Source organism: Brassica napus, chromosome C6 (genome assembly GCF_020379485.1).
Source record: "Brassica napus cultivar Da-Ae chromosome C6, Da-Ae, whole genome shotgun sequence".
Lineage (NCBI taxonomy): Eukaryota > Viridiplantae > Streptophyta > Magnoliopsida > Brassicales > Brassicaceae > Brassica > Brassica napus.
The window spans coordinates 38,091,769-38,119,498 of record NC_063449.1 but is presented as its reverse complement, the minus strand read 5'-3'; the positions used below and the strand labels follow the sequence as shown (position 1 = coordinate 38,119,498).

General features: G+C 35.9%; 3 protein-coding genes, 1 long non-coding RNA gene and 1 pseudogene across 8 annotated transcripts; 3 read left to right on the top strand and 2 right to left on the bottom strand.

The window, feature by feature from the left end:
• Window positions 1–1,458: 1,458 nt before the first annotated feature.
• On the bottom strand, window positions 1,459–3,965 carry LOC106382930 (receptor-like protein 11). Its single transcript, XM_013823016.3, has one exon. It carries the CDS (start codon window positions 3,699–3,701, stop codon window positions 1,569–1,571), a length of 2,133 nt encoding a protein of 710 aa, XP_013678470.2. The 5' UTR covers window positions 3,702–3,965; the 3' UTR covers window positions 1,459–1,568.
• A 5,363-nt stretch (window positions 3,966–9,328) lies between these two features.
• LOC106403136 lies at window positions 9,329–12,082 on the bottom strand (annotated as a pseudogene).
• Window positions 12,083–14,295: 2,213 nt separating this feature from the next.
• Window positions 14,296–17,414, top strand: LOC106406254 (chloroplast sensor kinase, chloroplastic). Of its 2 annotated transcripts, XM_013846881.3 has the most exons (9): window positions 14,299–14,812; window positions 14,909–15,070; window positions 15,342–15,644; window positions 15,729–15,794; window positions 15,881–15,949; window positions 16,035–16,127; window positions 16,203–16,420; window positions 16,503–16,776; window positions 16,901–17,414. In XM_013846881.3, exons 1-9 carry the CDS (start codon window positions 14,399–14,401, stop codon window positions 17,144–17,146), a joined length of 1,845 nt encoding a protein of 614 aa, XP_013702335.1. In that variant the 5' UTR covers window positions 14,299–14,398; the 3' UTR covers window positions 17,147–17,414. The 2 variants fall into 2 exon arrangements, with proteins under 2 accessions (XP_048616115.1, XP_013702335.1); XM_048760158.1 differs by lacking the exon at window positions 16,901–17,414 and having other exon boundaries at window positions 14,296–14,812; window positions 16,499–16,776.
• A 2,196-nt stretch (window positions 17,415–19,610) lies between these two features.
• LOC106402694 lies at window positions 19,611–24,207 on the top strand. Of its 4 annotated transcripts, none has more exons than XM_022703959.2 (15): window positions 19,611–19,708; window positions 21,184–21,287; window positions 21,383–21,494; window positions 21,590–21,739; window positions 22,155–22,259; window positions 22,413–22,496; window positions 22,571–22,686; window positions 22,773–22,874; window positions 22,960–23,073; window positions 23,158–23,214; window positions 23,312–23,378; window positions 23,478–23,531; window positions 23,642–23,716; window positions 23,800–23,835; window positions 23,924–24,207. In XM_022703959.2, exons 2-15 carry the CDS (start codon window positions 21,268–21,270, stop codon window positions 24,044–24,046), a joined length of 1,215 nt encoding a protein of 404 aa, XP_022559680.1. In that variant the 5' UTR covers window positions 19,611–19,708; window positions 21,184–21,267; the 3' UTR covers window positions 24,047–24,207. The 4 variants fall into 4 exon arrangements, with proteins under 4 accessions (XP_022559680.1, XP_013698932.1, XP_048616114.1 ...); XM_013843478.3 differs by lacking the exon at window positions 19,611–19,708 and adding an exon at window positions 20,095–20,427; XM_048760157.1 differs by lacking the exon at window positions 19,611–19,708 and adding an exon at window positions 20,508–20,530.
• Window positions 24,208–24,756: 549 nt separating this feature from the next.
• LOC106404642 lies at window positions 24,757–27,110 on the top strand. Its single transcript, XR_001281052.3, has 6 exons — window positions 24,757–25,236; window positions 25,594–25,718; window positions 25,800–26,011; window positions 26,107–26,228; window positions 26,469–26,732; window positions 26,859–27,110. It is a non-coding gene; the product is annotated as an uncharacterized LOC106404642 (long non-coding RNA).
• Window positions 27,111–27,730: the final 620 nt, after the last annotated feature.

Sequence of the window (27,730 nt, the reverse complement as noted above, 5' to 3'; positions counted from 1 at the left end):
TCCAAATTTTGTTGGAAGACAGCGTAGTAACTTCTTTACCAGCTTCTTCTCTTTGTACTTCTTCCCAAGTACAAATGCTTCATGCGCCATAGCACTGAGTTTGGCACTGAAGCTCGCCACAGAATCATTATCAGACCACCTGAGATTCTCAAACTGCAAACTAAGATGATCTAGACGTGTCCTCTTGACACTCTCATCTCCTTCAAACGAATTCAGCAGGATCTCCCACGCCTCTTTAGCCGAAGTACTCCCCTGAATCAGCTGAAACTGCTCTGCTTCAACAGCTCAAAAAATCACCGACAACGCCTTTGCATTAAATTTTGATGCATTGCGTTCTGCCTCTGACCAATCCTCTTTTGGCTTACGCTTCTTCTCACCTCCTGTGACTATGGTAGGCTCCTCCCAACCAATCTCCACAGCTGTCCACGCATCTTCATTGATTCCTCGAATCATCTGCTTCATGCGAGCCTTCCAATGACCATACTGGTCCGCATTCAACACGATCGCCTTCTGCACAGAAATAATCGTGTCCATCTTCACCTTCAGGATTACACCGATAACTTAGGTGCCCCGCTCTGATACCACTTGTAAGTGCAAAGATGACACCACAATTGATAATGCAGAAGATAACTCAAGAGACAAATCACACAAGCACACCAAAGCTTTATTAGAATCTCCTTAAACAATCTATTACAAGATTTTCTTAATTCAGCTTTTACACGTCAGTGTTAATACCCTAACACACGCTACTGAAAGATCCTAAGCTACCCGCTTATGTCCCTTCTCCGTCAAGTACTTCAGCCACTGCTTCAGCACGACCCAAAACACTTCCAAGAGCTTCTCTCTCTATAAGATCAGCCTATGTGTCTCTGTCTCTATACAGACAACTCCATATCTATCTTATAGTTATTCTCCATGTTTCCGAAACCCTAGTCTCCAAGGAAACATGTATGGATCTTCCATAACAATAAGTGCAACTTTCCTTTTCTTGGAATGCACTTATTACTCTTTTTTTAAGTCATAAACTTGCTCCTCAAGTTTATTCATCTTTCCATATCTCCAAGATACTCCCTTGCTCTCCAAGTCTACACGATTCCAGCTCAGCATCTTGACTCCACATGGTCTTCACCACTCACCACGACGTCTGCTTTAGCAACTACGTCAGCGACTACTTCAGGGCAGACATCTTACATCTTCATACTTCTCACAGATTTTAAGTAGGAGGAAGTTCCCTGTTACATCTTCAAGCCAGTGCTGGTCTAACATTTTCAATTTTTTCTTGAACCCTAAGTTCATTTAAAAAATTTATGCATTTGTTATTCATGTAAAAAAAATTTATGCCCTATATACAACTGAAATTTTCGCTTAAAATATGACGCTTAAACGGTCGCTTCCCTCGCCTATGCTTGAGACCGGCCCTACTTCAAGCAAAGTTATATTCTAATGTCACCATATACGTTAGTTACAAAACATTAAATAAGATACAAACAAATACAAACTAGTCTTTTGGAGAACGCAACTGGAGAGTTCAGTTTACTGTTTACACATACGAATAATATGTAGAACAACTATACCAAAATATGCTTATTAGAGAGTGCAAGAGATGTACTTAACGAGCACTTGGGGTGAATGAGTTTTCTTCGGCCAAACTTTTCCGTGAGCCGTTCCTGATTGTGTGAAGCGAAGATATGTCCAATCACCAATCCACAAAACATTCCAGGTCCATAAGCTATCACAGCTGCAACCCAACTAAATATTTGTTCCTCCTCCTCTGAATATTCATCGGCTTGCTGTGCTGTAGGACTCACGGCATGGAGTGATCCACAGATTTCTTTGAGGCCGTAGAGTCCAGAGTTCCCCAAGAATGAAGAACAATTTTGCCTTTCAAATTGCGTGCCACGAGGCACTGGACCTTGGAGAAGGTTATGGGAGAAGTTCATGTACGATAGAAATGCAAGATTACCAAGATCTTGTGGGATTTGACCTGATAACTTATTACTCGAAAGATCCAACGTCTCCAGACTCGTCAAATTTGCCAAGGATCTTGGGATATCGCTTGTGAAAACATTATCTGAGAAATTCAGAAGACGTAGTCCCTTCAAGAAACCAATGGATTCAGGTATTTTTCCAGAAATTCTGTTACATGAAAAATCAATGGCTCTGAAGTCTTGTCGGATTCGATCAAACCTTGTCTCTACTCCTTTATTAACCATTTCCATGGAGCGGTAGATTGATTCCGGGAATAACCCCATGTAACGAGAAACCTTCGTGGGATTCACCATGTAGTCATTTCCTTTGGTCAACGTGGTCATTTCACTCCAGTTGAGAAAATAGTGAGGTGGAATAGTTCCGGTGAAGTCATTATGCGAAATATCGATCACTCTTAAACTCCGAAACCCAATGGACACATGAAGATGATACAACGGCCCGTAGAACTCGTTTGATCTGAGGCTGAGAACATTTAATGACGGTAGAGATCCCAACCAAGATGGAAACTCGTCCTTGATTTTGTTGCTTGCCACATTCACAAGTTGTAGAGCTTTGCAGTTGATTAAGGACTTTGGAAACTTTCCCTCTAGCTGGTTGAGACCAACGTCGATTGATCGTAACTTGGTAGCATCACCAAATATATCTGGAAGAGCTCCACCGAAACTATTGTTGCGCAGACTCATGTCCAAAAGAGAAACAATGGAGTTCCTCAAACATGTCGGAATAGAGCCGTTGAAGTGATTGTTAGACAAATCTAGTAAACTCAATCCTTTGAGATTGCAGATCCAATTAGGCAATGGGCCGTGGAATGAATTGGAACTCAGATCCAACACTTGGACCAATAAAGTCTCTTGTGAAGGAGTTTCAAAACTGTTGAAAGAGTTGTGACAAATCATCATCGTCGACAATCTCCATAAGAAACCTGGTACTTCGCCTTCCAACTTGTTTTTGGAAAGATGTAGATCCGTGAGCTTGACTAACTTTGATAAAGATCCAGGGATCGACCCTGTGAAGTTGTTGTGGCTAAGATATAACCGTCTGAGGTTGAGAAATTTAGATATGGATTCTGGGATTGGGCCATTGAATTTGTTATGATCAAGATTTAAAAACTGAAGCTCAGATGAAGAAGTGCTCACAAACTCTATTGATCCAGTGAACTGGTTTCCACCCAAATCAACAGATTGTAACGAAGGAATGGAGAACAAGGATTTAGCGAAAGGCCCGAGAAACGAGTTGTTGTTAAGGGACATAACTCTTAGCTCCTTTAGGTTTCCGAGAGAAGTTGGAACTGCACCTACCAAATAATTGGCTGAAAGGTCAAGCGTTGTGAGATGAGAAAGGTTTTTTAGTGAAGAAGGAATCTCACCATGGAGATTGCAATTGCTAAGGTTTAGGTGAAGAAGATATTGGAGTTTAAAAAGGCTACTATTAGTTTTCAAAGAGCTGTTGAGAGGTGTTTCATGAAGGTCGAGAGATGTCACCTGACCAGATGTATCATCGCATGTGACACCATTCCAAAGACAGCAATCACTGCTCTGATTCCACGAGCTGAGGTTTGACTCATCAGTTGGAAACTCGTCTCTGAATCCCAGAAGAGCATCTCTCTGGTTGTGGCGGCAAAAGTGGAGCGTAGGAGATGCAAGGATGTGAATTAGGAGTGAGAAATAGATGGTAACGATACCAAAAAAGCAATAACAATGGCCTTGGATCATCGTATCAGTTTTTTTTTTAAAATAAGTTTGTGTTGTACGTAATGGGTTATATGGTGTATGGCTTCACTAGGTTTATTTAAGTAGAAGAAGAGAAAAAGAAACTCATTAATGGGGCTGTGGCTTAGCAAGTCTTACATCAACTCGTCGGTTTGGTTGACTTCTCCGAGTCTTCCGTTCCCTCACGCCGAAGAATTGGACCACTTGTCTCAAAAGTCTTCGCATAAACCATTACCATTCAATCCTGTCCAAAATAGAGGTTTTTGCCAAAACTAACCCACAACTTGATTTTAATCCCAAACTTATACCCAAACTTGAATCAAATGCAAAACTAACCTAAAAGCCTAGTGAAATTACAGCTCAACCCCTTGTGACCAAACAAAAAAAACAGAAGTCATTTTTACGAATATAGCCCCAGTAAATCGTCTGAGTCGTCTGAGATGTTGGAAGTCGTCTGGACGACTGAAGTGTAAGTCGTCTGGTACCAGTTTATTTTAAAAATAATTTATAAATCTTGTAAAAAAATATTTTGATGCGTGAAAAATAAAAATCAAGTAATTATAAACAGTTTTAAGTGATATAAATTAAGATATGATAAAATTGATTTGTTTTGAAGATACATGAGTGGAAGTAGTGAATCATGAAATAATTTGGTTTAGGAGTTTGGCAAACATATGTTGTAGTATTGTATGTATTGTTAGGGTTAGATTTTGGAAAACTAAAATGTTTTTTTCAAAAATTAGTTTTCACCTATATGTGTTTATTTCTGTGTATAGTAAACAGTTTTCAAGTTTGACTTGGTTTTATGAAGTGCTTAATTAGATAAATAAGTTTAGGGGTTATGTTTAGGGTGTGGACGACTTATATTTCAGTCGTCTGTTGAATAATTTACCCGGACGACGTATATTTCAGTCGTCCACATCGTACCGAACCTTTAATGTTACCAATGTACATTTTAACCTAACCGAATCATTTTACTCGGACGACTTACATTTCAGTCGTCTGGTGAAGAAATTAAAACATACGACTTACATGTAAGTCGTCCAAATATTCCCGCCTAAATTTTTTTAAAAAAATTATTTTTCCGCTTAAATAATTTAAACCAGACGACTTACTTGTAAGTCGTCTGGAAAATCTTCTATTTTAGTTTCCCGCTAAAAATATTTAATTTCCCACTAAAAATATTAAACTCTTCTAGACGACTTACATGTAAGTCGTCTGTTTTAATTTCTTCAACAGACGACTGAAATGTAAGTCGTCTAGGAAGTCGTCTGAGTCAAAAATATTTAACCTAATTGGATTTTTTGTCTCCCTATATAAAGAAAAATTTACACATTCTCTCTCCTCCTCTCAAATGGCTGCAACAAAAATGTAATGTTCATCATTCTAAAACTCTCCAACCTCTCTCTAATCTCTTTGAATTGAAAACACCAAACTTTATATGAATTTTTCAGTTTTGTCTCATGTATTTCTTACTAATCTATCTCTTTTGCAGGTTTTTAATCAAATGGTACTCATCTTCCACTAATTGAAAGGTATATCTATTAATTTTAGATATGTATTTTTGTGTGTTCTATAAATGTAGATTTATCTAATTTTCCACTCATTTTCTCTATTTTTAAGTCATTTGAACGTTTTTGGATATGCAGGTTTTTCAGATCTCGATTTGATATGCAGGTTTTTCAGATTTGGAAGACTTTTGAGACGACTTACTTGTTAGTCGTCTGGAAGTCGTCTGGACTTCTTGGAAGTCTTCTGACAAAGTCGTCTGGACTTCCAGGAAGTCGTCTGGATTTTTCTGAGCGTTTCGGTAAGTTCTTATGTCTGATTTTTCTTCATTTGGTAACTTCTTGTTGTATAAAGTTCTTACTTTTTTCCCAAACTAAAACTCTCCAAACCCACTCTAATCTCTTTGACTTGAAAACACCAAAATTTATATGAATTTTTCAGTTTTGTCTCATGTCTTTCTTACTAATCTATCTTTTTTGCAGGTTTTTAATTAGATGGTACTCATCTTCCACAAATTTAAAGGTAGATCTATTATATTTAGATATGTATTTTTGTGTGTTCTGTAAAGGTAGATTTATCAAATCTTCCACTCATTTTTCTGTTTTTAAGCCATTTGAACGTTTTTGAATATGCAGGTTTTTCAAATCTGGATTTAATATGCATGTTTTTCAGATCTGGAAGACTTCTGGGATGACTTACTTGTTAGTCGTCTGGAAGTCGTCTGGAAGTCGTCTGAAAGTCGTCTGAAAGTCGTCTGGAAGTCGTCCGGAAGTCGTCTGAAAGTCGTCTGGACTTCCTAAAAGTCGTCTGGACTTCCTGTAAAGTCGTCTGGAAGTCGTCTGAACTTCCTAAAAGTCTTCTGACAAAGTCGTCTGAACTTCCTGGAAGTCGTCTGGACTTCCTGGAAGTCGTCTGGACTTCTTAGAAGTCGTCTGGACTTCTTAAAAGTCGTCTGGTCTTGTCTACTCAAGTGGAATCCAAGCTTGTCTTTGTAGAGGAATGATCTATAATAGTTTTGTTTGTGGTCTATTTTGTGAATTGCATGTCTACTCTTTTAGTTGTGAATTTTTTGTAAAATCAGTAATAATGTTTTCCAAGATGTATTAAATGTGCTAACAATGTGTTTACACATTTACAAATCAATGAAATAATAGACTTCAGTAGCTTTTTTCTTATCTTTGGATCTCTCATATGCAATAATAAACTCCAATGACCTTTTCTCATCTTAATAAACAAGAATGTTGGTAGCTTCATATTGATACAACATTTTGAGAAGCATTTAACCCTTCTTCCAACTCATAACAATAGTCATCATTATTGTCTATAAAAATAATACTTAAGAGATAGAAACAAACAATAGTAACTAGTCAAAGCATATCATATTTTTTTATAAGTTTGCGTTGAAAAACTTAGTCAAATTTAGTAAAACTAAGGGAGAGAACATATTTTGTAAATATGAGTTTTACATATATATCTTGAAGTTACTTATCACTCTTAAAAATACAAGTTATTCAAAAACTAACATAGAAGACTTAAAAACTAGCGGAGAAGACGCGGACGACTTCAATCTAAGTTGTCCAGACGACTAAACTATACGTCGTCTGGTCAACGCAGAGGTTATTTTTGCAATTGACTTTGAAATCTGTTATTTCGGACGACTGAAAAATAAGTCGTCTACTATTGTTTGGTTAAAAAAAAACTCCAAAAAAGCTAGACGACTTACATTTCAGTCGTATAGGTTAGTTTTGCATTTGACTGGATTATTTCAGAAGTTTGACTTTTCTCGACGACTTACATTTCAGTCGTCTAGTGAAAATTAAAATAATAATTTTTTTTTAAAAGTCCAATGGGTTATAGGTTAGTTTTGCAATTGAAAAAAAAACTTCAAGATTTAATTATACACAGACGACTTATAATTCAGTCATCCACCAGACGACTTACTTGTAAGTCGTCGAGGATTTTTTTCCGAGATTCTGGTCAAACCTCGTAAATCCTGGACGACTTACATTTCAGTCGTCTCGTGGACGACTGAATTATAAGTCGTCTGTATATAATTAAATCTTGAAGTTTTTTTTTCAATTGCAAAACTAACCTATGACTACTTAATTATAAGTCGTTTACTTTTAAAAAAAATATTATTATTTTAATTTTCGACAGACGACTGAAATGTAAGTCATCTGGGGAAGTCAAACTTCTGTAATTATCCAGTCAAATGCAAAACTAACCTATGACAACTGAAATGTAAGTCGTCTAGGTTCTTTGGAAATTTTTTTGAAACCAAACAATAGTAGACGACTTAACTTTCAGTCGTCTCAGGTTACAGATTTCAAAGTCAATTGCAAAAATAACCTTTGCGTTGACCAGACGACTTCCAGGTAAGTCGTCTACAGCCAGACGACTTCCAGTTAAGTCGTCTACAGCCAGACGACTTCCCAAGTAAGTCGTCTGACGAACAGATCTGGAAAAAAACTCGATGTCATACCTTAAATTGGTGAGATAAGTTCCTTAGCATACATAAGGCTTCTCCAAGCACACAGAATCACAAACAAAAGTCACCCACCCAGAATCGTTAGCTTCTATGACTCTATGAACCATAAAAAATTTAGAATCAAAATCTTGGGTTTTTTAGCTCGTTGTGGAGAGAAAGTGAGAGATATGTTGTGTTTAGTTCACAAGAATGGAAAAAGAAGAAGGGTAAATCGATTTTGGGAGCATTAAGAGCTTCAAATTGGTTGTTCATGGTGGTTGTGGTATTGATGACAATGACAATCTTGTAATTACTTGAAGATGATGAGGGTGAGAGAGTAAAGATGTCATTTTCGAAAAAAAAAGGAAAAAAAAAATTGATGGCATTTTCGTAAATTATATGAACTTGTGGGGTGAATAGGGCAAAACCAATTTTCAAAAAAAAAAGAAGTTAGTTTTGTGTTTGACTTTAAGTTGTAGGTCAATTTTGCAAAAAGCCCTCCAAAATATCTCTTAACGATATAGATGAGAATTCATCTTTTTTTTTTTTAATTTGATATTATGGTTGGCTATTTGGATAACTATACAAAAACAAAACAAAATTTTGTACTTCAGAAAACGCATGAAGAGTATTTACCAAAAATGATCAACTTCAGTTTTATTTGACATTTGAACAAACAGTTTGTATTTAGAGCATGATTAATGGAGATTCTTAGAGTGAAGTTCTTATCGGAATATAATAAAGAGTCTCTTAACTTTTAACTAAAAAAACTAAGAACCAGCCCTTAAATTTCTTATATTCCGTTAAGAACTCCACCATAAGAACTCTCCATTAATCATGTTCTCATGCCAACCATTCACAAAAATCTCAACAGATGTGCCACCTAGGGGTGGATCTAGAAACGTTTCTAATCGGGGCACAATATTTGAAACAGTAAAAAAAATTTGATGGGAGCACATTTTCAATTTTCTTCGGTAAACTAACAATAGTTCATCAAATTAATTTATGTTAGTTAAGAAAAAATAAAAATCAGTAGAGGACACGTGACCCCGTACCATTGTTGTTAGTGCGTCCACCGCCACCAATAGTCAAACAAAATTAGTTGACAATTAAGTCAAACAAACACCTAACCATCAAACTGTTTTCAAATATTTGAGAATATGTTTTAATTATAAAAACTACATAACAAAGAATAATAAAATGAGCATATCTCATTTTTACTGATTAATAAGTTACGAATGCAATTACATATCACACATTTAATTTTGGCTTACTTTCGTTGTTTTCGAAGGCTCTTTTCAAAAAAGAAAAAAAAAATTGATGGAACACATGGTTAAATCACTGATCCATTATAACCTAGCACATTTTACCACATTGTTAACAAATGGGTTATCAAAATTCAAAACTGTATTGACTGCCAATACCAGAGTCCGATTTTATCAGTTGTCGGCATTGGTTATGAACTTATGATCTTCACTGTCTGATCTTATTCTATAATGGATTTAAATTAGTGTAACCTTTTAAGTTTCTCCGACCCAAATTATAAACCGTGAGTATGATCGACTGTGGCCTATAGGAGAATCAAAGAGTAATGTATGAAAAGAAGGAGGTATACACGAGTGGATATCAGAGAAGGAAGAAGAGCTTTCACAAAAGGCTACCGAAAATTTAAGATTTGAAGTAGGATGAAGTTCCGGTATTACATTTTTAAGCCAATATATATTGAATACTACACCACCGTATACGTTTATTACAGAAAAAAAAAAAACATTAAATAGAAAAGTTACAAACGCAAACTAGTCTTTTGGAGAACACTTCTGGGAAAACACAGTATAAGTACGACCAGTAAGTTGGACAAGATATGCCTTACAAATATTTATTAGATATACTGCAGTAGATGGGCTTATCGAGCATTTGTGGTGAATCTGAGTTTTCATCAACCTAAATTTTTGGGGAACCATTCCTGATTGTGTGAAGTGAAGATATGTCCAATCACCAATCCACATAATATTCCAGGTCCATAGGCTATTGCAGCTGCAACCCAATTGATCATTCGTTCTTTTGCCTCTGAGTATTTCACGGCTTGCTGTGATGTAGGACTCGGGACATGTCTTTCTCCGCATATTTCTTCGAGGCCATAGAGTCCAGGGTTGTCCAAGAATGAAGAACATTTCTGTCTTTGAAACTGTGTGCTACGTGGAACTGGACCTTGGAGAAGATTATGGGAAAAATTCACGTATGAAAGAAAAGATAGTTTACTAAAATCTTGAGGGATTTGACCTGACAACTTATTACTCGAGAGGTCTAACGCCTCGAGGTCTGTCAAATTTGCCAAGGATCGTGGGATATCGCTTGTGAAGGCGTTACCGGACAAGTTGAGAAGACGTAATTCCTTCAAGAAGCCAATGGATTCAGGGATTTTTCCATAGATTTTGTTTCCAGAAAAATCAATGGCTCTAAAATCCTGTCGGATTCGCTCAAAGTTCGTCTCTACTCCTTTAATAACCATTTCCATTGAGCGGAAGATTGATTCCGGGAATAACAGCATGTAGCGTGAGCCCTTCATGAAATTCACCATGTAGTCAGTTCCTTGGTTTAACATGGTCATTTCACGCCAGCTGGAAAAATAGTGAGGTGGGAGAGTTCCAGTGAAGTCATTATGTGAAACATCAACCACTCTTAGACTCTGAAACCCAATGGACACATGAGGATGATACAACCGCCCATAGAACTTGTTTGATCTGAGACTGAGAACGTTTAATGATGGTAGAGATCCAAGCCAAGATGGAAATGTGTCCTTGATTTTGTTGCCTCCCACATTCACAAGTTGCAGGGATTTGCAATGAATCAAAGACTTTGGAAATTTTCCTTCCAGCTGGTTTTGACTAACATCGAATAGCCGTAGACTGGTAACACCATCAAATATATCTGGAAGAACTCCGCTGAAACTATTGTTGCGCAGACTCAGGTCCAAAAGATAAACAATGGAGTTCCTTAAACACGTAGGAATCGAGCCGTTGAAGAGATTGTTAGACAAATCTAATACGCTCAACCATTTAAGCTTGCAGATCCAATTTGGAAATGGTCCTCGGAATGAATTTGAACTCAGATCCAACATTTGGATCGATGATTCTCGTGAAAATTTCTCGAAACTACTGAAAGAATTGTGAGAAATCATCATTGTGTTCATTCTCCATAAGAAACCCGGGTACTTCACCTTCCAACTTGTTGTTGGAAAGTTGTAAATCGTTGAGGTCAACTAACTTTGACATAGATTTAGGGACTGGACCAGTGAAATTGTTTTGGCTAAAATACAACCGTCTGAGGTTGAGAAATTTAGATATTGACTCCGGGAATGGAGACTTAAAAACTGAAGCTTAGATGAAGATGTATTCACAAACTCTATAGGTCCCATGAATTGGTTTACTCCCAAATCAACAGACTGTAACAGAGGAAGGGAGAACAAGGATTTAGGGAAAGGTCCCAGAAATGAGTTGTAAGCAACATCAAACAACTCCAAGTTGTGGAATCCACTCATGTCCAGTGGAAGCGTGGATGTGAAGTTATTAGAGCGGAGGCTAAACTGAGAAAGCTTGGTTAAATTGGTGAACCAAATAGGAATATTGCCACCTAAAGAGTTGTGGTCAAGTGACATGACCCTTAGCTCGTTTAGGTTTCCGATAGAAGTAGCTAGGAATTTCACCTTCCAAATCATTAGCGAAAAGTTCAAGATTTGTGAGACGGGAAAGGTTTCCTATTGAAATAGGAATAACTCCTATGAGATAGTTATAATCAAGGCTAAGGTATCTTAGATGGTTCAGATTGCCTATTAACCCTGGAATCTCACCTCGGAGATCGCAACCCGCAAGGTTCAGGTGACGGAGATAGTGGAGTCTAAAAAGGCTACTATTAGTTTTCAAAGAGCTATTTAGAGATGTGTCGTGAAGGCCGAGGGATATCACCTGGCCAGATTTATCGTTGCATGTGACACCATTCCAAAGACAGCAATCACTGCTCTTGTTCCACGAGCTTAGGTTTGAGTCATCAGTCGGTGGAAACTCGTCTCTGAATTCCAGGAGAGCATCCCTCTGGTCGTTGCGGCAATTAAAGTGGAGCGTGGGAGAAGCAAGGGCGCGAATCAGGAGTGAGAAATATATGGTAACGATACCACAAAAGAAATAACAATGGTTTCGGATCATCGTATCTTTCCTTTTTAAGTTTGTGTTGTAAGTAATGGGTTGTATGATGTATGTATGCTTCACTGATTCCCTTTAAGTAGAAGAAGAAGAAGAAGAAGAAGAAGAAGGAAAAAAAAAACACTTTAGTGGGGTTGTGGCTTAGCAAATCTTGCTTCAACTCGTCGGGTTCGGTTGACTTCTCTTAATCTTCCGCTCCCTATCGTCAAAGAATTGGACCACTTGTCTCAAAAGTCTCCTCATAATAATTTCATAAACCACTACCACCATTTTTCTATGAAATTTATCTCTTAACCAAATATATTTTGAGATATAAAAAAATAGTTAAAACCGAACTAATCCACAACCAAGTAGAATGACCACAAATGTTTTTGAGATAGAAAATAGTTTAGTTCCATACTCGATAAGAACTAATTCAAATATCAAGATCTAAATGTTAAAATAAAAAATATTGATAATGTAGTCTATAAAAAGTAAAAAAAAAATAACATTTATATATTTTAATTTAAATTCCTATGAAATTTTATGTACTTGTATTATTCTTGTTTTAGGTGACATCAGTTTTGAACTTCAGTAATGTGTGTATCATGTGTGATCCTTTTCTCTTATGCTTTGTGTTTTAGCAGGACTAGACTGTTTGAGCAGTTACTGAATCATTTGATAAATATGAAGTTTGAGTTACCTTTTCAAATACTCAGAAGGAATCTCTCCATTTGTTGTTTTTAGCAATCGCATTTTACATTAGGATGGACCTTGGCTATTCGTCTATAGAATTTTTTAAAACAATTATTCCATTTGTCAGCTTTCTTAAAATCGTCAATTTCAATTTCTAAAAAGCAGGATTATAGTCACCTAGTTTATTTGCAGCCGCTCCTGAGCAAAGCTTAACGAAACATTGGCATTAGACCTCCAAAAATTTTGGAAAAAATTACATAGAAAAAAACTCCAAATTTTTTTTTTATGCCTCCAAATTTACCAAAAAAATTTTTAGCTAAAATTTTTTAAAAACCGTCTACAACCCATAAATCTCAGGGCCGGCCTGTTTGCAAAAATCATTCCAGCTAATGCAGAAAGTCATCATGGATAAATTCAGTCGTCGGCTAGGTTTTATAAAAATATATGAATAATTTAAAATCCTTTGAAATTCAGTTCGGTTTGGTTTGGGTCGGTTCGATTGAGTTCCAATTTGGTTCAGTTTGGTTTTTATCAAGTGATCCACCTGCGGACACGACACCCTTCAGAGTTACTCACTTGTGTCTACTTCGCAATCTCAATAATCATTGCATCGTCTTCCTCCTCGCAGAGTTTGTCTCAGCCACAAGTCACTCTCCACTCTCATCTCCCGTAGTGATGCTTCTTCCGCAATCGCATCTCAGACACTCCTCTCATCGAACCAAACCTCCTCCTCCCTAACCCAATCTCATAAACCACTACCACCATTTTTCTATGAAATTTATCTCTTAACCAAATATATTTTGAGATATAAAAAAATAGTTTAAAACCGAACTAATCCACAACCAAGTAGAATGACCACAAATGTTTTTGAGATAGAAAATAGTTTAGTTCCATACTCGATAAGAACTAATTCAAATATCAAGATCTAAATGTTAAAATAAAAAATATTGATAATGTAGTCTATAAAAAGTAAAAAAAAAATAACATTTATATATTTTAATTTAAATTCCTATGAAATTTTATGTACTTGTATTATTCTTGTTTTAGGTGACATCAGTTTTGAACTTCAGTAGATGTGTTGTATCATGTGTGATCCTTTTCTCTTATGCTTTGTGTTTTAGCAGGACTAGACTGTTTGAGCAGTTACTGAATCATTTGATAAATATGAAGTTTGAGTTACCTTTTCAAATACTCAGAAGGAATCTCTCCATTTGTTGTTTTTAGCAATCGCATTTTACATTAGGATGGACCTTGGCTATTCGTCTATAGAATTTTTTAAAACAATTATTCCATTTGTCAGCTTTCTTAAAATCGTCAATTTCAATTTCTAAAAAGCAGGATTATATAGTCACCTAGTTTATTTGCAGCCGCTCCTGAGCAAAGCTTAACGAAACATTGGCATTAGACCTCCAAAAATTTTGGAAAAAATTACATAGAAAAAAACTCCAAATTTTTTTTTTATGCCTCCAAATTTACCAAAAAAATTTTTAGCTAAAATTTTTTAAAAACCGTCTACAACCCATAAATCTCAGGGCCGGCCTGTTTGCAAAAATCATTCCAGCTAATGCAGAAAGTCATCATGGATAAATTCAGTCGTCGGCTAGGTTTTATAAAAATATATGAATAATTTAAAATCCTTTGAAATTCAGTTCGGTTTGGTTTGGGTCGGTTCGATTGAGTTCCAATTTGGTTCAGTTTGGTTTTTATCAAGTGATCCACCTGCGGACACGACACCGTTTCAGAGTTACTCACTTGTGTCTACTTCGCAATCTCAATAATCATTGCATCGTCTTCCTCCTCGCAGAGTTTCAGTCTCAGCCACAAGTCACTCTCCACTCTCATCTCCCGTAGTGATGCTTCTTTCCGCAATCGCATCTCAGACACTCCTCTCATCGAACCCTAACCTCCTCTTCCCTAACCCAATCTCAAACCCTAGACCTTCAAATCCATCTCTTAAACTCCCCAATGCCTCCTCATCACCATCCTCATCTTCCATATTCACTCTCCCCACGCGCGGTCTACGTTACGTGAACCAAACAGTCTCCGACGGAGCTTCCGAATCCGGAGGCTCCATAGGAGGAGAGACCACGGTAACCTCCGCCTCCGCCATCGCCTCCGCGATACGTGGAGCCTCGACGACTCCAGTGGAGTTCACGCAGATGATCGAAAAGGACAAGATCATCTTGCCGAGTCCGGATTTTCAGCGTCTTTGCCTCGAGCAGTTGGATCTCTTTCGTAGAATCGTGGATCCTAACGCTGTCCTCTCCGTGCGTCTCTCTCTCTCTCTCTCTTTTCTTTTTTATTTAATCCATTAAAAGATTACAAAGTTTTTTTTAATCTTTTTTTCTTCTATTGGTTTTTAGGTATATGTAAGACCAGCTGGTAGCTACGTGATGGATCGCTTGGAGCTTCGTCGTGTCACGTGTTATCCAAGTGTTAATGGTGGTGACGTTGTGATCTTGGTTGGCAACTTTGGTATCCCTGCTGGTTTGCGTGCCGCTGAAGCTTCGCTTTCTAGTCAACAAGTATGTGACTTATTTAGTGTGTTCTTGTTTTCTTAATGACCTGGATCTTCCGGGTCCAGGCTAATTTCCAAGGGTAGGTGTAGCCCACGGGTAGATTTTCTCTCCGGATATTTAAACGAGGCCAACTAAAGCATAGCTTCACATCCGTGTAGTAGCTTCGAACCTGGGTTTCCCCGAAGTCCGCTTACCACTAGACCACCCCCATCTAGTTTCTTGTGTTCTTGTTTCTCTGTAAATTTGTGTAAAGATTGTTTTTTTTTTAACATGATAGGTTGAAGTTGTTAGCAAGCATAGAGCTGCAGTGTTTCCAATGGTGAAACACCCGTTTGTTGTTGGGTTCTTGGTTGCTGAGTTACCTGTAGAAGCAGAAGAGGTGGTGGAGGAGGAGGAGGAGGAGGAGGAGGGCGGTTTTAAGCATTTTCCTTCGCCTGAGGAAGCTTATGCTTTGCCTGGTTCAGCTAATGCGAAACCACCTAAAGTTAAACTTCCCTCTGTTAAGGTTTTCACTGCAGAGCAGAGATCATATGCTATTAATATTTCACGGACTCTTGCTATGGCTTATGTCATGGATCAGGTTGTTCTTACACTCCTTGGGGATTTAAAGATGTTGCTTGTTTGTCTTTAGTCCTAATTGTTCTTTTTAAATTTGTGTGTTTAGAAAACAATGTTGCTTCAGCAGTCATCTTGGCAAAACAATGTGAGGATGAGTAAGCTAGTTGAGCAGGTACAACGAGCCACACACATTGATCTTTATGTTAGCGTCTCTGTTTAGTTTACATTGAGATGTTTGCTTCCTTGTATTTTGGGCAGATCCGTAGTCCGCTCTCTACCATCAGGACATTAAGTAAAATGCTCTCAACTCACACAAAGAGAAGTCAGGTCCTTGCTCTAACATTCAACGAGAAGTGTAATTCTCCCTTGGTCTTTGCATTGTATGACTGACTTGGGTTTGGGTACCTTGTAGATTTCACATGATATTGTGGAAGACTTAATAGTTCAAGGCGAACAAATAAGAGATACCCTTCAAGAACTTCAGGATGCAGTTCACTTGACAAAGGTGTTGTTGATTTTTTGGTACCCATTGTATGTTCATTTTGTGTTATGTATTCATCATAACCATTTCGTTTTACAGGCTAATATATTCCGCCACAACGAAGAAGCCTTGAAGAAAATAAACAAAACGCATAATGAAACAATGAGATCAAATTATTCCGGTGACTATGAACAAAAGGACCCCATTGACGGGTCACAACTCTCAAGTACACGCCTCTCACTAGGTTCCGGATCTGATGATTCAGAAATGCCTATGCCACCTCTGGCACTGGCACCCCTACAAACGCATAGCATAAGGTATAAACTTCAGAGACATTAAAACCTAACGTCTTGTTTATAGCGTTTGGGAGGGCTTATCTCTTTCATTTATGTCAGGAAGACCGTGCGACATCTCTAGCGTCCTTTTAGATATGGTCGAGACTGTGAGACCGCTTGCCCTTACTCAGCAAAGAGTGGTGGAGCTAGGCGAAAACTCAGCCTCCCTGCAAGTTGCTGTTGAAGAACCGGCTTTGAGGCAGGCTCTGAGTAACCTCATTGAAGGTGCACTGTTGCGCACTCATGTTGGAGGAAAAGTTGAAATTTTGTCAACCAGAGCTCCTGCTGGCGGGAGTCTGGTAGTAATCGATGACGATGGTCCTGATATGCGCTATATGGTAAAACAAGACCGAACTCATTTTCTGCTGCTTTTATGTCTGGAAGCTTAGCAGTTTAATATGAAAACAAAGTGGGCAAATGTCACTTTATTGCTTATTAACATGAAAATGTTAATCGATGCAGACGCAAATGCATTCGCTAACGCCATTTGGAGCAGAACTCTTGTCGGAGAACATGGTCGAAGACAATATGACATGGAACTTTGTGGCGGGTTTAACCGTGGCACGAGAGATCCTGGAGAGTTACGGATGCGTGATCAGGGTTATCTCGCCTCGCATCCCTGATGCAGCCATAGCAGGTGGCGGTACTCGTGTAGAGATATGGATTCCTACCTTCACGGCGGCAGTACCTGAAGCTAATGAAGCATAGATTCCATTTCCATCTCTCTATACCTTGTTAATTTATTAGCCTCGTGTATTTGCTCTGCCTATGTGTGGTGAAGCCAATGTATAGTATATTGTTTGTGAGCTATCATTGATCAGCGTGTAATAACAACTTAATATGTACATAACCCAAAGAGTCTTGTCTACATAGTTAGACATATTGTATTGTAACGTAAATATTTAGCTCTTTGTGACAGAAATAGTTATTACAATAAGTAATCCCCTATATATTATTTGTTATTATTTGTGAAACATTACGACTTCTTTTTGTAGTCACGTGGTATCATCAGAATGATTCTTAGAATAATTAGAGAAATATATTGGTCAATTTAATAATATAATAAACTTTTTATTAAACTAACCATAAATTTATTATTAATGTCATTTATTATTTCTTTAAATAAAGATTACGGAATTGCCTAATGTGGCTAAAGTATATATGACAATTAATGATTTTGAATAATAAAGATCTGATAAAAAAATAATGTATTTTCTATCAAATTTGTTTAATTTTAAACTATTAAAATAATTTACAAAAATCACAATAACCATATTATAAAAATTTAGATTTTTCTGAATATGTTATATTTTGAATTTTAAAAAACGACTTTAAATTACTAAAACTGTTAAAAGTCTCACATTCAAATTTTGCGATCCATTGTTTAAACTTTTTGTTATGACAAAATACAAATAATTACAAAATCATATAAATAAAAGTCTAATTTAATTAATCATTAAGATTTAAAATATATATGTATATATATCATTCTAAATTAAACTATAAACCATATTGAATAAATAAATATTTTAATTTCAAAATTTACTTTGAAAAAATTGTTTTGATAAAAGTTTTGAACTAACATTGATAATTGTTTTTAAATTATAAATTACTAATATTATTAATCCCACAATAAAAAATTTGTTATCAGTAATTTAATTTTTTTGCTATTAAAGGTGCACATGATCAAAAAATCATATGAGTAGAAAGCATCATTTAATAGACATTAATATTAAAAATATACTATGTCTGTTAATATCATTTAAATTTAATTACATATCCTATCAATTTTTTTAAAAAATTGTCTGGATTAATAAAATTGATTTATACGTTCGCACCAATTTAATTATATATGTAATAGTTACTGACTTTTAATTATTCAATATATATTTATTATTTCATAACATCTAAGAACATATAATACATAAAATAATTTTTATATATAATGTTTATCCCGCGCAAGGCGCGGATCTTAATCTAATAGTATAACGAGAAACACAACCTTGCCATTTGTATTGCCAAACGAAATTTATAAATCTTGAATGTGAAAATTGCTAGAGGCAAAATGGTACGTACTTCTTTCAATTGTGTAGCTTGTGTTCCGTATTTGAATACAAAATGAAATTTTACTTTCTTTCAAATATCAAGTGAAAAAGCCTTTAGAATATAGTTTCAGCTTTTATCACTAATAAGCTAGTCAAAACTAAATCTCAGTTTTGATCTTAATATTCCAACTGCATATTAATAGATGCTGCATTTACAGAAATTTTGTGTAGAATGGCAATGATACTAACATAAATCATTATGTAAGCAATAATATTTTTTATTCTTCCTCTATATAAAGAAAAGATTCGAACACAGTCACAATTCATCGTAAGTTTACTTAGGGACGAAGAGAACACATTTCCAATCTCAATCTCAAATTCTCAATCTCAATCTCATTTTGTTGTTTTTTTTTGTCAAAAAGTCTGACCTCCTGACAATTCAAATATTGAAAACTCCGACATACGAATTGTGGATATTTTTTCTTCCAACAAGTAGATAGCGATCGAGAGTATAATGAAAATTTCATTAATTATTTTTGACTTATTTATAATATTCAATCGTAAATATATAATTTTAAATTCAATATTGAGTTGACAGAGAAACTCAATTATTAGTATATTTTAACGTTTTAATAATAAAACTACTCCATTAAAAATCCTAACAAAATCTTTCAATTATTGTTTTAACAAATAAAATTTTCAAGTTAAATCTATACATTTATAATGATAGTTTAGATGGAAAGAAACTAACCTTATTCTTAAAATAATTGAATTTTTTTGTGATTTATTTTTTGAGAAGTTTTATAACTAAAAATCTTTTTTAACCTACAATCATTTTTTCGGTCTCTAATCTCACCGTTTTTTATGTGTCCAAATTTTTTTATCAGACCTGAGATTTCAGATGATTAATCGGTAATAAAACAAGGACATCAACAAGTAAAGTAAAGAACTCGTATTAAAGAAAGTGGACTCATCAGTTTGGTAAGAAATCAACATTTATTTATTGAAAGTTTGGCAACTCTCTTATCTTTTTGTTGTGGACAAAAACTAGATGGAAATGTAAATTCATAGTTTGGCAACCCATATTAGTCAAACTTAATTGGTCTTTAAATCCCGGAAAATATAGCAATGCCATAAATTCCAATCTCTAATATTACACACAACAATTGTGCTCAAAATAAAGGCTTTTCTTATTAATCAACCAATTCATACAAATATCTTCAAGGTTAGAAATAATAATTTCATTCACCATCTGTAACAATGTTTTGTTTTGTTGCTTTCTTCTAGCAAAATCTTATCCTATTGAAACCGGTAAAATTCTGGCGTGATTTTCGGAAGATCTAGCTTTCCTGTAATTCACATCTTGTTTTTTTTTTTATGAAAACTGAAATTTGTAGCTTTTGTTTACACAGATATCAAACCGTCTGTAGTACGGTTGTGCGTGTCGTGTCGGTCCTTTAAATCGTCGTGCTTACTTTTACGCGCATTTGAGTTTAAGCCAATCAAATCGGGACACTTCTTAGCCAAAAGTAAACCCTGTCGTTTGGAATTTCAGTTCTAATTTGAAAACATTTAATTTTAAAATAAAAAACCTGAACCAGCTTTTTAGTTTCTTTTTCGGTTGTTCTCCCGCACCTAAAATAAACACGAGAAAAAACAATTCATTTGGGTCACCAAACCAAAACCTACGCTGCTTTTGAATTTTCTCAGGTCGACGAAAACGAAGGCACTATCGATAAGCGTTTTGAGAGATTGTTAAAATATTACCTCCTTTTTTAATTAAAAAACGCAATTTCCCCTCTTCTCTTCACGTTTTTTTTTTCGGGCGATCACGGGGGTTTTAACACCTCTTCCTTTGATTTCTGTGCCAAGAGATTTTGTATGTGAGAAGAAGCTATTTTTTTCGTGCTCGCGCGATCTCTTTCGTGCTTTTGACTCAACCAGGTTCTTTTCGATTTTAAAGTTTATAAATTTATAATTTTTATTTCTTGTTCAGTCGTAACTAATCGCCCAGAAAAATGTTGAGGAATTTAGCCTATTGGTTTGGGTAACGTTTGCGTTTTCTTGATGTTGAAACACGCTTATTTAGTCTTTAATCACTTATATATATGCTCTGAAATTGATTTAGATATTCGTGTTTCTCGAAGAACCTCCAACATTATTTTACGGCTAGTATTCTCTAAATCAAAGTTGATACACCCTGAACATGAGCTGTCTTATTTTTATTTTCTTGTCTTGCAATCTAAGCAATGTGTTCTGTTTTTATTTCTCTACGACGACTTTGTAGTTTAAGGTTTTGTTTATGCGTTTGTCAAAGGGGAAGCACATGATTTTCTTGCTTGTTTCCTAGCATTTTGCTTGCAATTGTGATCATCGACTGGAGAATTATCTCATAGAAGTAAACGTCTCTGTGTTTTGACTTTTATTAGGTTTATTTTTCTCATTTAGGTGTCGGTCAATAGTTTGGTATTGAAGCCTTTTTCACAATGGTTTGTTTAGAAGCACTATATTGTACTATTCATCTGTGTAGGTTCTAAGATAATGACTTTACTTTATTGACCATTTAAAAAAAGTGTGGTTGATGACCAAATCTGACATATAAAAGGGTCCAATCCTAGTCTGTTTAACCATGTGTGTATTTCTTCAAAAACCTCATTTCTGCTGCTTTAGACCACAACTCACGGTGTTAAACAATATCAGGTTCCTGGCTTCTTCACTGTCAGGAGGCCTGAGAGGAACCCAGTGACTTACTCCTGCATCTACAATCACAAGTTTGTAGACGATATGGGTATCTTTTCACGCAGGTAATCATCTCGTTTCTTTGAAGGGGCCTATGTGATGAATTCAGAGAGGTGCATAGAAGCTTTAGTCAACTTTTTGTTCTTGTTTTTTTTTTCAGTTCGATTAGTAGGAAATCAAAAGATGGAATGAAGATCATCGCAACTGCATTTTTCGGAGTAATGTTCGGATTTCTGATTGGAATATCTTTTCCATCATTATCAATCACTAAGGTTTGTAGCATCAAAACCTTATTTACTTGTGCTTGTGTGTTTATTATACATATTTCCATTGTTTATCTTAGGAAGATTTTGTTCTCACATTTCAGGTGAGTCTCCCAACAAACTTTCTTCCTTCAAACGGTATCTCATATATAGAGGAAAAGGGTTCCACAATTGCAACTCCAGATAGTAATAAATCTTGGTCATCAACAAAGAGTAACGACAGCAGCTCATCTGGTCCAGTTGACAAATCAAAGGCATGCTTCCACTCTTTTATTTATTATGTCTTTCAATGTTTTGGAACTTTTAACATTATTCTTACAAGTTTGGTGTACCCTACCCATTCATACTTCAATATGCAAAAAATAAGACTCTAAGGTCTCCCCAATGGTGTAAAACATGTTTGAGTGTTCTTACATACGTCTGATTAGTGCTGGACTCAAAGATATGTGTTGATGGATTAGTTGAGGTTACCAAATTAACAGATAAATTATTTGTGGTTTTACATTGTTTTGTCATTTAGATTTCACCTTGCCAAACATAAATAACCAATATACTAATTACATGTGTTGTTAACCTTTTCTTTCTGTGTTTTTTTGATTAGTTGTATTGGATTGGATACACAGTTTTTAAGTTCATATTTTCATGTTTCATATCTGAAATTTTCTGCAGATATGGGTTTCTTCAAATCCTCGTGGCGCTGAAAGATTGCCACCGGGTATGATTGCAGCTGAATCAGACTTCTATTTGCGCAGATTATGGGGCTTACCGCATGAGGTATGTGCTCAAACCATGCTTTATATTTTCATTTAAATTTTAGTATCATCACACCATTAATTTTAGCTGCAGTTCAGTATTGATGTTACTGAAAGTTTAAAATTAATGATCAGATAAATAGTATGTTTTATTTGGCTCTTTTTGCTTCTTCAGGATTTGACCAGCCAACCAAGATACCTCGTGACGTTTACAGTTGGTATAAATCAGAAAGAAAATATCGATGCTTGTGTCAAGAAGGTTAGTCCATTCCCTCTGTTTGATGCTTTGCCGTTTAATACCACGTCATATATGATTCATTCTCTTCTCAACAGTTTTCAGAGAACTTCACTATTGTCTTGTTTCATTATGACGGCCGGGTAACTGAATGGGATGAGTTTGAATGGTCCAAGACTGCTATACACATTAGTGTGAGGAAGCAGACAAAATGGTATCTAACTCTTTTTCCATTCTTTATGGTAGAGAATAACTCTAGTGATGTTTATGACTATTGACTCTCATGGTATAATATGTTAGGTGGTATGCAAAGAGGTTTTTGCACCCTGATATTGTAGCAAGATATGATTATATATTCATCTGGGACGAAGACCTTGGGGTCGAGCATTTTAATGCAGAAGAGTAAGTTCTTATTTACCTTTACACGGCTTCTGTCTCTCTCTTTTTTTTTATTTTGCGAAGACATCATCTTGAGTATATTATCCAGGTACATAAAGCTTGTGAAGAAGCATGGCCTGGAGATTTCTCAACCTGGCTTGGAACCAAACAAGGGGTTAACATGGCAGATGACAAAGAGAAGAGGAGATCTTGAAGTCCACAAGTATGATTTACCAAAACGATTCTGGGTATGTTTAGTTTTCTGCATAAGGATCTTTACTAAATTTTGGGCTTTGAATATTAACAGGATAACAGAAGAAAAACCTGGATGGTGCTCAGATCCTCATCTCCCTCCATGTGCTGGGTACGTTGAAACCTATCTCTATGCCTGTTATGAGTTGTTTTTTCTCTGTAACATGAACTGAGCAGTATCAATATTTTTGTGTTAATGACAAATGCAGATTCGTGGAGATCATGGCTCCTGTATTTTCAAGAGACGCCTGGCGATGCGTGTGGCACATGATCCAGGTTCCTTATTTCATTATCTGTTTCTTCATTCATCTTCCCTTTAGATCTCTATTTCTGTCAGTCTTACTTATATGACTGACCTTAACTGTTATAAAACAGAATGATTTGGTTCACGGTTGGGGACTTGACTTTGCACTCAGAAGATGTGTTGAGGTACGAAAGAGACAACTTGAATCTTGCTTTCTCTTGTCATGCAGAAGACAAGTTTACTTGGTTGTAGTTATCTCGTTTGTTGTGTATGACAAAACTGTGTATAAATGCAGCCTGCACATGAGAAGATAGGTGTAGTAGATTCTCAGTGGGTCGTTCACCAAACCGTCCCTTCCCTTGGCAGCCAAGTAAACTCTCTCTATGTCCCTTCTCTTCTTGATGTGACATTAACTTCTTCGCTCAAACTCTGTTTCTCTTTTGCTTGCTGTAGGGTGAGGCAACAGACGGGAAAGCGCCATGGCAAGGGGTAACAAACCTTTTAAACTTCTCTCTCGTGTTGAGAAACGCATAACTTGTGCAACAAGCGACTTGAATATGTGTGTGTGTGTTTGCAGGTTAGGGACAGATGCAAAAAGGAATGGACCATGTTCCAGAGTAGAATGGCTAACGCAGAGAAGGATTATTTCAGGTCCTTACAAGTTGAAGGCTCCTCTAATTCAACAGCAACAACCATTTGATAGGAGAGTTGTTAAGTAGCCAGACCGTGACGCTGACAGATTCAGTTCACAAACGATCTTGCATTTACATATAGAGTTTGTATATGTTAATGTAGTGGATACTCTATCTCTTGTTAGCCTACAACAAAATATTCCATCAAATAAACAAAAATGATGCACAATATCACAATCTTGATCAATTATCCTTCCCAAATCGCTGGTCTAAGCAATTGAGTAAGTTAAAATGATTAAATTAAAATGAGAATTAAAATGAGTTTCTCAAACAAAATAATAATAATAATAATAATAAGATTTGAACACAAATTGATTAAATTAATAAGTTCTCTAAAAATGGATCGATTAATGATAGACAAGTAGATTGTTGTTCAAAAAAAAAAGACAAGTAGATTATGGAGTTTTCGTGGTAAACGACCAAATCATGCTTAAAGTTTTTTTTTTTTTTTGGTAACACAATCATGCTTAAAGTATTGCCATATATTCAATGTATAAATCAAAATTACTGCTCTGCAGATAAATGCTTCTACATTTAAAAAGTTTATATATCATATTTATTATATTTATATCAAACAAGTAATAAAAGGGGATATACTTAACAGAAAAGCATGAGACGTTGTCTTTCCAGTTTTAATGTGCCATGTCACTTAAGCAAAAGAAAATCTAACCGAAGGATGGCTTCTTTCCTCTCTTTTCGTTGTCTTTCCAGTTTCTCTCCATCCCACTTCTTAGTTGTTCCAAGTTTTTATTCCATTAACTTCATCCATTATTGCCTTCTTCAAAACAGAAATCATAGATCTTTCTTCGACTTCCCGTTTTCCCTCTATAAAACAGATGCAAAATGAAATAATATCTAAGAAACACAACAATCCCTTTTTATACTGTTTATTTCGACAATTTTGATTGTCAGTGTCTTTTTTTTATTTCCCTTGGGAGTTATCTCATGTCAGATTCCATGTCGGGCCCGGCTTCCTAAAATCTCATCTAAGATGCATAGATCGAACCCGACTCTTTCAATTCGTCGTCAGAGTCTCGGTTCTCTGTACAGCGACACCCTCCTTTCTAGCATTATATAAACTCCTACTCCAAATATTTCCTCACGCACAGTCCTCAATCTCCAAACAAGCACAACAGCTGATGACGATGAAATTGGAGTTGAGATCGCCATGAGGGTGGTTAGATTCGCCAAGGGCTAGGTCCGTTCTCCTTTCTGAGCTTTCTCTTTCCTAGCTTTTACATCTGTCTTGATTCCGATTTGACACCAAAATTACGATATTTACGATGAGAGTGCGTAAAGTTCGAAACTTTATGCAATTCTAGATTCGTTAATGTAGTAAACGATGATGAGATCTGCGTGTTGGTGATTCTAAAATAGATATCCTCGAGGGCCGAGTTCGATTGGTGTAAAGTAGCTAACTTTTCAAATTTGTCTTTGATTCGAGTCTTCAACATTGAAAGAGGAACACTTTTACTATAGTTGTAGCCTGCATTGCTGGTGTCTATTCGTTTAACTAAAACTCTGGATCTGATCATTTTTCTGTTTTGATTCACAGTTTTCCCTTTTGAGCTCTTCCCAAAATGGCAACGGGACAACTGTTCTCTCGGACCACACAAGCTTTGTTCTACAACTATAAGCAGCTTCCTGTTCAACCAATGCTTGACTTCGACTTCCTATGTGGTAAACATTTAACAAACTACACTGTCCTATGTTGGTTTTGTTTTGATCAGTTTTAGATTTTGACATCAAAGCTTTATACAGGACGTTAGACGCCTTCTCTTGCTGGAATAATTGTTTAAAGCATCAAACTTGAAGGTTGGATTTTGTGGTTACCATTCCTAGCTTTCTTAAGGTTCACACAGCAGTGTAGAGGAGAGTCAGAGCCGTAAGAACTGCTAGACAGACTGTGCGAGAGCTGTTCTTGCTGTTGGACCAACAGTGTTGGTGCAGCTTCAAGATCTGAAGCACTGAAGGTATAAATGTTATCTACGAACCATATCTTCAATTCTTCTTTTATCTCCTTTTGTATCAAGGCTTTAGTTAGAATTGCTATTTTTGCCTTTTTCAGGAAGAAGTATTAGCAACGAGCCTTCTCGAAGACAATCCCTTGACGGAGCTGATATTATACCCAAACTGAATGGCTTCTTCACCACTTACTTTCCTTCGGAGGCCACTAGATCTATTGTATTTGTAAGTTAAGTTTGTCATTTTATCTTATTGTGGTTGACATATGCCTATATTAATCTCTGTCTCTTGCAAAATTGTTGATTTGTTGCATTTTATTTTATGATTTCTGTGGCTGTTTTTAAAGATTTGTTGCATTTTACAATTCTGTTTCTTACCTTAGTTTCTTTGTTTGTGTATATTCTCACTGTGGTTTTCTTCATTGTTTGATTGAGGCTGATTTGTATTGTGTTCTTTGTGTTGCAGTTTTAGTAGCAACGAGAATCTATATCCTATAAATATAGATGACGAACTCCCCAAATCTCTCCGCTTCATCCAATCCATTCTTATCTTTTCCTTTCAAACCTTGGAACTTTGAGGACATGTGGAGATTCCCTCTTACGTGGAGTTTATGCAACCAAATTGCAGTTACATTACATCCTCATCTTAACTGCAGAAGATTCGACCAACTATCTTCAACTTCCCTCATTCCGGCTTCCTAGGCAAAGATACTGATTCAGGTCTTACAGAGTAAGTGCATGTTTGAGCATTACTGGTGCTGTACTGCTCTTCTCGCATATGATATTTGTACACTAGCTGCTACTGCAAGTCTAGGGTCAATTATTTTATTACATGTTCTTTGTGTGTTTGTTGTAGGAAGCATATAGACCTGGTGTTTGGACTTATTAATGGTGCAAGCCATATGGTAAGAGGGGATGGAGGAATTCATGTCTCTCACAAGGACTGCTACAAACCAAGTGTTACTAGAAAAATTAAGTTTCTGCAGTGCATTTAAAACTAAATAAGCTCAAACGAATGTCTTGCATTATTTTTTTCATAACAACTTCCCATTGTGGACAAATGGATACAGCATCAGAAGATATGGAATATATGAAATGAAATTTATCAGACCATACATTCAAATGTTGATTTTTTTTAAAAATGAAACCAAAATCTGCAAAATATATTATGTAAAAACATAAGTCATAATGTGAAAGTGAACTTACCACTAATCATGAAATAAAAAACATAAAATACAAATATATTTGAATTAAGCGAGACACAAATAAAAAAATAGAATGGGAATTAACATGTCACTATACTAAACATCAATAGTAAGGTCTACAGTCCACAAAATCTTGTGTACACTCAAAACCTTACAACTTTGTTTATAATCGTCGGTCTACTAATTTGACATCCAGTCAATGAATTGGTCTGACCGCACATTGCCTTACTCCTACTAGCTTCCAACGATCTAACATTGTTGAAGTCGTAACGCTAAACTTAAATTACATTAATTTTGTAAATCTGGCTTCGTAACGCAATCCTCATTTAGTTGATGTTACTGATATTCTCTTTAACATTCTAAAAACCAATCTTTCTACTATGAAAAAAAAATTAAACTAACTGATTGTTATAATAATTAAAAAACATACATTACGTTTAGTTTAACTTTTCAATGGATAAATGTCAACTGTAGTAGATGATTATGATTTGTTTGTATTAACAACCTGAACACATCACTATGG